The following is a 7890-nucleotide window of genomic DNA, read 5'->3' on the forward strand; positions in this document are numbered from 1 at the left end:
TTCATTATCGATGTTGCAATCTTTTTTATTCCGCGAACCGAGAGAGAGAGAGAGAGAGACTGAGAAGGAGACTGGGAGTGAGAGAGACAGAGAGACAGGACAGAAACTGGGGAGCCTCCGAGCCGCGGAAGGGGGGTAGACCGCCTACGTCGGCGCCCCCGCTCCGGGCTCCGACTCCTCCAGACGCTGCGAAGTGAAAGGGGAGAAAAGAAAAGGAGAGGGAGAGACTGTGACGGTGGGGGAGGCCCGGCCCGAGGTGTTAAACATTTTTGTTCGCTTCTAACTTGTCGAGACGGAGGGCCGCGTCTCCGCCAGGTTCTGCCCGGGGTGGAAGGTGCCGGGGCCCGGGGTTCCCAGCCACAACCCTGGGCTCGGGGGTGGCCGCGGCGCTCGGCACGCGCAGACCCAGACAGACAACGTCGCGGGGTCCCGCGTCCAGGCTGCGGGGGCCTAACACGGCAGCGACCGGACCTCCGGCGGGGTATTAAGGCAGCTCGGGGCTCTCCCGGCGTTTGCGAAGTCTTCCTGGAGCGGAGGAGCGGCGTTGCGAAGACCAACTCCCGCCCTGCCGCCCGGCTCCGCTCCGCCCTGCCCGCCGCCGCCTCCAGCGCCCCCACCGCGCCAGACACACACACATTCACTCACACACACACACACACACACACACGCCACCCCGGGCGCGCCGGCGCTGCCAGCGAGCGGCGGCGTGCAGGACTTGAAGTGGGTGTTCTTCCCCACTCCCCACCCCCGAAGCGTCGCCCCCACCCCCCCCCGCGCCCGGGTCTCCTGCCCCCTCCCTCTCGCTCCTACGCAAATAAGAACTCGGCGATTCCCCTCCTGCCGCTTTGATTTCGGGCACCTCCACCAGATAATTGGGAAGGGTTTCCAGAAGGTGGGAAATGTCACCTGATTCACACTGAACTTTTAAAAGCTCCCCACCCCCAAGGAACCGCGCACACCCTCGCTCGCGGCCGCCCTCCCACTGCCCCACACACTGGGAGACCGCCCACCGCAAACCGCGGAGACCCCCGTCTAGATTTAAAGCGCGGCTGCGCCTGGCTTCTGACGTCCATTGAATCGCGCGGGCGGCCGGCGGCAAGCGCTGGGCTACGCCGGGATAGCTGCGCCCTCCGCCGCTCGCCTCTGCGACGCGCACCGCTTGCCAGAGCCACCCGCCGCCGCGCCAGCTCCCCGCGCCACCGCGCCCGCTCCCCGCGCCGCCGCGCTCCTCGCCCCGCGCCTGCCCCCAGGATGGCCCGTCCTAGGCACCAGCCCGGAGGGCTTTGCCTCCTGCTGCTGCTGCTCTGCCAGTTCATGGAGGACCGCAGCGCCCAGGGTAAGCGAGGCGGGATGCGCAGGGAGGCTCGGCGGAGGGCAGGGGTTTGTACTTTTCGGGCGTCTCCACCGGGTCTGTTCTGAGCAACTCTGCTTTCGGAAGATGTTGGACCAACTTAGCGAGTCCGGGATGGAGAGGAGTGGGAGAACTGAAGGCAGTGACAGTTTAGGACTGAGAACCGAGTTTGGAGCGCGGTTATCCTTTAAAAGGAAAGGGAGTGAGTCTCTCTCAGTAGTTAGGGTTAGATGCTCCAAGTTCTGGACGTAATGAGTTTAGATGTTATCTCCCCTGTTTGGCTCTGAAGAAGGGGACAAGCATCGGTAGCCTGAAGATTGCAATCGACCCATTTGCAATATAACATCTCTCCCTCCTGCATCTTTTGGATACTTTAAAAAATGACTGAGTGGGGAGGGGGGAATACTGAAATTTCCTCGGTGACTGGGGGACGTGGTTTCAGAAACTTTGCCCAAACTTGGAAATGAGGGTGCCGAAAATTTTAGAGGGAAGTAGCTTTCTGCCTAGTGGATGCTGCTTCTAACCCCCTCCCCCCAACCCCGCAAAAAAAAAAAAAAAAAAAAAAATTACTCCGGACTGTTTTGAGAAGTTTACAATTTTTTTCCCTTTTGCCTCATTCCTCTGATTGCTAACTTTCTGTAGAACAGTGAGGAACCCACAATTGATTTAAATTCTGAGATGCAATAAGAGCAAATTTCCGAAGTTTTTTTTTTTTTAATTAGATTTATCTCCATTAGTCTTTGGGCAGAATTCTTAAAAAATAATAATAGCAGCTTGCGGTCCAGTTATTGTTAAAGTTATATGGATGATTCATGAGACGTCTTCCTGACCAAAATCTGAACATTAAAAAGGAAGAAGGTGGAGTTGGGGGGGTGGTGGTTACTTGCAAAGATATCTCGGTAGGTATGAGATAGGGGTGTGTGTGTATGTATGTATAACCGTGAAACGATAGTAAGTCCCCCTCCCACCTTGTTTCCCCCCGCCCCCAACCCCCATACTTTTCTTGAAGCAGACTTGTAACTTTCCTGGCTTTAGCGTTATTTTATGCGTGTTGTATACGGCCCCCTGGGCACAGCCCCTAGCCTCCTGCGACTCACTACCGCTCTGAGTTGCCCACCTTTCGGAGCAAGGCGCTGCCTGAGTGCCCGGGACGTGGGCGCCGGGGAAAGCAGCCCTCGGAGATTTCGAAAGATCGCGGTGGCCGCGGGCGTCCTTTGGGTCTGGCGGATTGCAAAACGGCCCGTCGGGCGGGCTGCGCCTCGAGGCCGCGAGGGGCAGCGCCGGGCAGGGCCCGGTTGCTTTTTTGCTTTCATTTTTCAGAAGTGCCTTTTGCGTGATCTGTTGCTGTATGTGAGTGTGTGTGTGTCTGTCTGTCTGTCTGGGTCTCTCTCTCTTTCTCTCTCTCTTAAGTTCTCCTACTTTCTTAACCCCTGTCACAAATAATACCCATACCGCCTACATGAAACCGACATGTAAAAACATCCGTCGCATCCTGTTTTTGTCAGGTTCTTTAATCTGCTCTTCGAGTCGCTGCAGGTTATGAAATGGGACGAATAAAAGTAAACAGTCTAGTAAAAGTCAATGCAAGCTGCACGTGTTGTGTCTGGGTCACTGGTAACTGACACTGATACGGCTGGAGCGCCCGGGCTTCTCGCTCTCGCCCTCCCTCCCCATCGCCCACCTCCCACCTCTTCAGTCTGGTCCCCCCCCCCCCCCCCCCCGCCTTTCTCCACCCCTTCACTCCCTCTGATTTATTTTCTGCTTTTTCTCTGCCGTCTCTCCTCCACGGTCACTCCCTCCCCATCCCCGCCGGGTCTCCCCCTGCCGGCTCACTGCCTCCCTCCCGCTACCCAGCCGGCGCCGCCCGCTCACTTGCCCACCTCCCCACCCCTGTCTCCCCGCAGCTGGGAATTGCTGGCTCCGCCAAGCAAAGAACGGCCGCTGTCAGGTCCTGTACAAGACAGAACTGAGCAAGGAGGAGTGCTGCAACACCGGCCGCCTGAGCACCTCCTGGACCGAGGAGGACGTAAATGACAACACGCTCTTCAAGTGGATGATTTTCAATGGGGGCGCCCCCAACTGCATCCCGTGTAAAGGTAGGGCTCTTCCTCCCCAATCTGCAGGCCCTCAGTAGAGGGCGTCTTACCCTCAGCTTCCTCAGTGCCCAGCCGGGGTTTGGGACTGGGAGAGCTTTGTTCGTGGGATCCCCCTAACCACCCCCAGCGCTGGTAAGCCATTCGGGCTGAATCTTGCCTGTCACACACAGGCAAAACAAGGGTCGCCAGAGGTTCTCGGACTTCCTAGCCAAATGTGGCGGTGAAGCCCGCCAACCCTTGCTCTTTGAGGGAGATTCGGGTACCGGACGCAGCCCACTGTCCCCCACCCTTCCCTCTTCTCAACTGCTGGACAACAGCCTAGCCCCTTGGGCTCAGACTCCTGGCTGCAGGATTGCGCAAGGCACCCACAGCCCTCCTGGCTAACCTGCATGGTGCCTGACCCTGGTTTTAATCCCTGCCTCTTTCCAACTCCTAGAAACGTGTGAGAACGTGGACTGTGGCCCCGGGAAAAAATGCCGAATGAACAAGAAGAACAAACCCCGCTGCGTCTGTGCCCCAGATTGTTCTAACATCACCTGGAAAGGCCCGGTGTGTGGGCTGGATGGAAAAACCTACCGCAACGAATGTGCTCTCCTCAAGGCCAGATGTAAAGAGCAGCCAGAGCTGCAAGTCCAGTACCAGGGCAAATGTAAAAGTAGGTCCTACCCGACCCCTCCTCCAGCCTTCTGCTTGAGGTAGACCCACTGCAAGACCCTTGGGATGGGCAGTAATAGCCTAATAATAATAATACCAAATAAAGGAACGCTTTCTAACTTTATATTCTAAAGATTACTTAAGAAACTAAAGGTTCAACCTAGAGTCTTAGTTTTCTTTTAAAAACTGCAGAGCTACCAAAGTTCGTTCCTAGCGCCGAATGCTTCTGTTTCATGATTTCCTTGAAACTGTACAGTAGCTCAGTCCGGAAGAAGGTACCTATTAATGTGTTTAATATTAATGTATTTCCCTCTTTGTTTCAGAGACCTGTCGGGATGTTTTCTGTCCAGGCAGCTCTACATGCGTGGTGGACCAGACTAATAATGCCTACTGTGTGACTTGTAACAGAATTTGCCCAGAGCCCACCTCCTCTGAACAGTATCTCTGTGGAAATGATGGAGTGACCTACCCCAGTGCCTGTCACCTGAGAAAGGCTACCTGCCTACTGGGCAGATCTATCGGATTGGCCTATGAGGGAAAGTGTATCAGTAGGTATTCTGGATTGAGGAAGGAAAAGAGAAAAAGTCTATAACTGTGATAAAACTGTGAGCTTAACCAATAAGTAAACCCCAAACTTCCTGAAACTAGCTTCATCAAAGTTGGTAAACTGTCATGACCACCTTAAGGAAATCATTGTCTTCTGCATGCATTGGCATACATATTGAAATGCCAGCGAGACACAGGAAACAGTTTTCCTTCTTAGAAACCTAAGAACTCACTCAATTTTACACATTTTTTTTAAGTGCTAGACTTGCTGGAAGGGAGAAATAATTACTTAACAGTTCCTAAAATCTGTTATCAGATTCTGATAACTGATAGAATTCTTTCTTTTTTTAAAAGATCCCACTTGTGGGAAGTAATCAAATACATATTTCACTGAAGGATACTATGAAATCCTGTTTTAAGAATATACTGCAGTATTTTCATGCTCTAAGCTAGTATATAGGAAACTGGGAGTTTTGAGTATGTGCGTGTTTCAGTTTTATAGAGCGTTTTTGCACAGTATTTCCATGAGCCCCATTAGTGCGTAATAAAATATGTTTTATATGTTTACATTTATTCATTTATTGATAGGAGACTAGAGAAAGGGGACAAGGCGAGGGGAATGGAGTTACTCATCACAGGTGTATTATATTCTAGAAGCAAAGTCCTGTGAAGATATCCAGTGCACTGGTGGAAAAAAGTGTTTATGGGACTTCAAGGTTGGCAGAGGCCGGTGTTCCCTCTGCGATTCACTGTGCCCTGAGAGTAAGTCTGAAGAGCCTGTCTGTGCCAGTGACAATGCCACCTATGCCAGCGAGTGTGCCATGAAGGAAGCGGCCTGCTCCTCAGGCGTGCTGCTGGAAGTGAAGCACTCCGGATCTTGCAACTGTAAGTGTGATTTCTAACCTTGCTGCAGTTTAAGGATTTCCCAGGCAAGTCCTAGGGAATGGAGACTTAGAAAGCACGAAAACTTCCCCCAGATAAGCCCACTTCTGTTTAAGTTAGGTAGCTGATAAAATGCACCAGCAATTCAGCAATCCACAAAAAAAAAAATCACTTGAAATGTTTCCGGGCCTTTAGGACTTGTCTGACGATCATCAACAAGATCACCTCTAAAATAGCCCATTCCAGTCATCTACCCCTAATTCCTTTTGTTTTAGTAGTGTGCTTTGCTGTTTGCTTTTATTAACACTTGAATCTGAACTAACTACTTCAAAGGTGTTTTTTTTCTTTTTCAAAGACAGCTTTCTGTTATCACACATAGGCTGCTGCTTTGCGCAGTTGCCCCTACTAACTAAATTAAGGACCCAAAGCAGTTATACCTAGAACACAAGAGCGCTTTTTATCTAATTTCAGGAATCTGCCCGTAAAACCTGAGCCATTGATTCTTCAGAACTTTCTGCAGTTTTTGACTTCATAGATAATGTTTCTAAAAAAAAAAAAAAAAAATTTTTTTTTAAACTTGTTACATAACAGCAGATGCCAAAAACAAAACAGCATCTTACTGCAAGCCACATAAAAATGCAACGCTGTAATATGGCTGTTACAGAGGGCTTTGAAAACATGCACTGAGCTGCTTCTGCGCTGTTGTTGTCCATATTTAAACAGCAGCTCCCCTGTATTCCCCCATCTAGCCATTTCGGAAGACACCGAGGAAGAGGAGGAAGACGAAGACCAGGACTACAGCTTTCCTATATCTTCCATTCTAGAGTGGTAAACCCTCCACCAGTGTTCAATGTTGATATAGCCTTTGGGCAAAAAAAAAAAAAAAAAGGAAAGAAAAAAAGTAAAAGAAAAAAAATACATTGTCCATACTGTAAATAAGTGTATGCCTATTTATTTGGGGGGAAAACTATACATAAAGGACCTTTGTCCTAAAGCTCTCTCCCAGGCCGCCTTGTTACTCATTGGACCCGGAGAGGCAGTCATTGTGAGGTCTACTGGATGAGGCCCATAGTTGAGACTTGTAGACATTTATTTATACTGTGTCATGTTTTATAATTTATACATAAAATGTCTGGTTGACTGTACACCTTGTTTTTGAAGAAATTTATTCGTGAAAGGAAGAGCAGTTGTTATTTATTGTGAGGTCTCTTGCTTGTAAAGTAAAAGCTTTTTTTCCCCCTTGTAAACCATTTAAGTCCATTCCTTACTATTCACTCACTCATCTGTCTCCCTTCATTTAACTGTCGTTAGACTCTTTTCCACTTTAACCAACTTGCATGTCAGTTTCTGTCCTGTTTATTTATTGGATTCTCTGCTGCCTGTTCTGTACATGCCTGATCCCTCGGGTTTTGTTTACAAGGAATCTTGACTGACCAAAAGGCATTATAGCTCTGACTCAGATAGCAGGTACAGAGGATACATCTTTGAGGAAACTCCTGTTTCTGTTCTCTTGTTGTGATGAAGACATCGGTGAGGCAGGTGGTGATAGCAATGTTGGGTTTCTAATCATGTACTTCTAAGATGTTACAGATCCAAAGAATTGAGTGATATGGGTGTCAGGAGCCTGAAAGAAGGGGAATGCTGTACATTCAACCTTATGTTAGGTGTTTCCTTTAAAAGCTAGTCTGCTGTACCTTTTCAATTAGTTCTTTTCACCCAATGCGTCATGAAAAGTATATCAAAGCTTTATCAGTTCAGGTTTCTTGCTTTTCATAATACTTTTTTCTGATGCAATTTTATATTTTCAAACATGGCAAGTTAAATATAAATTCATTTAAATATATAGTTTTATACTTTTCTACCATGTAAATGTGCAATGTATATAAAAGTTATAATGTGTATTTGTAAATAAATGATGAGTGAAAAAATAAAAAAATTTTAAAAAGCCAATGGTCTCAACTGCTGATGATGTAAAAGAAGTTGTTAGGACTTTTGAGTAAAAATGTATATGATACATTCGTTGAGAAATACAATTATCACTGAAATTAAGTGACCAGGGTAGTAAGAACTCCAAGGTAAATTACAGATCACCTCAAAAGGAAAAAGGAATCTGAGGTCCAAACACCTCTTTGTAGTAGTGATGGCATACTTTCCACTCAGCACTGGAGGAAACTGTAGATGTCCCTCCTTGCAATGTGTCAAGCCTAAAATTTCCGCTTTAAAAACATCATATTCTTAGATTTCCTTGTCCCAAGCTCATCTCCAGAACCAAAGGCACCCTTTCTCTTTCCTCATCTAAATAAAGTAGATCTTAAATCTTTAAACAAAGCACATTACAAGGAAAAGTAAAAATAGACACAT

The 7890-nt window shown here is 48.5% G+C and overlaps 1 protein-coding gene across 3 annotated transcripts; it reads left to right on the forward strand.

Annotated features, from left to right (window-relative positions):
- Window positions 1-857: 857 nt before the first annotated feature.
- FST (follistatin) lies at window positions 858-7477 on the forward strand. 3 transcript variants are annotated; one of them, XM_065905232.1, is made up of 6 exons: window positions 858-1336; window positions 3256-3447; window positions 3884-4102; window positions 4425-4649; window positions 5302-5532; window positions 6279-7477. In XM_065905232.1, the coding sequence occupies exons 1-6, from the start codon at window positions 1252-1254 to the stop codon at window positions 6359-6361; spliced, it is 1035 nt and encodes a 344-aa protein (XP_065761304.1). In that variant the 5' UTR covers window positions 858-1251; the 3' UTR covers window positions 6362-7477. The 3 variants fall into 3 exon arrangements, with proteins under 3 accessions (XP_065761304.1, XP_065761305.1, XP_065761306.1); XM_065905233.1 differs by having other exon boundaries at window positions 5305-5532; XM_065905234.1 differs by lacking the exon at window positions 6279-7477 and adding an exon at window positions 6001-6245.
- The last annotated feature ends 413 nt before the right edge of the window (window positions 7478-7890 follow it).

Source organism: Muntiacus reevesi, chromosome 14 (assembly GCF_963930625.1).
Source record: "Muntiacus reevesi chromosome 14, mMunRee1.1, whole genome shotgun sequence".
Classification (NCBI taxonomy): Eukaryota; Metazoa; Chordata; class Mammalia; order Artiodactyla; family Cervidae; genus Muntiacus; species Muntiacus reevesi.

Coding starts and splice junctions, on each gene's coding strand:
- FST (XM_065905232.1), top strand. CDS start 1,252: ATGGCCCGTCCTAGGCACCAGCCCGGAGGGCTTTGCCTCCTGCTGCTG. Junction 3,448..3,883: donor CAACTGCATCCCGTGTAAAG/GTAGGGCTCTTC, acceptor TCCAACTCCTAG/AAACGTGTGAGAACGTGGAC. Junction 4,103..4,424: donor GTACCAGGGCAAATGTAAAA/GTAGGTCCTACC, acceptor TCTTTGTTTCAG/AGACCTGTCGGGATGTTTTC.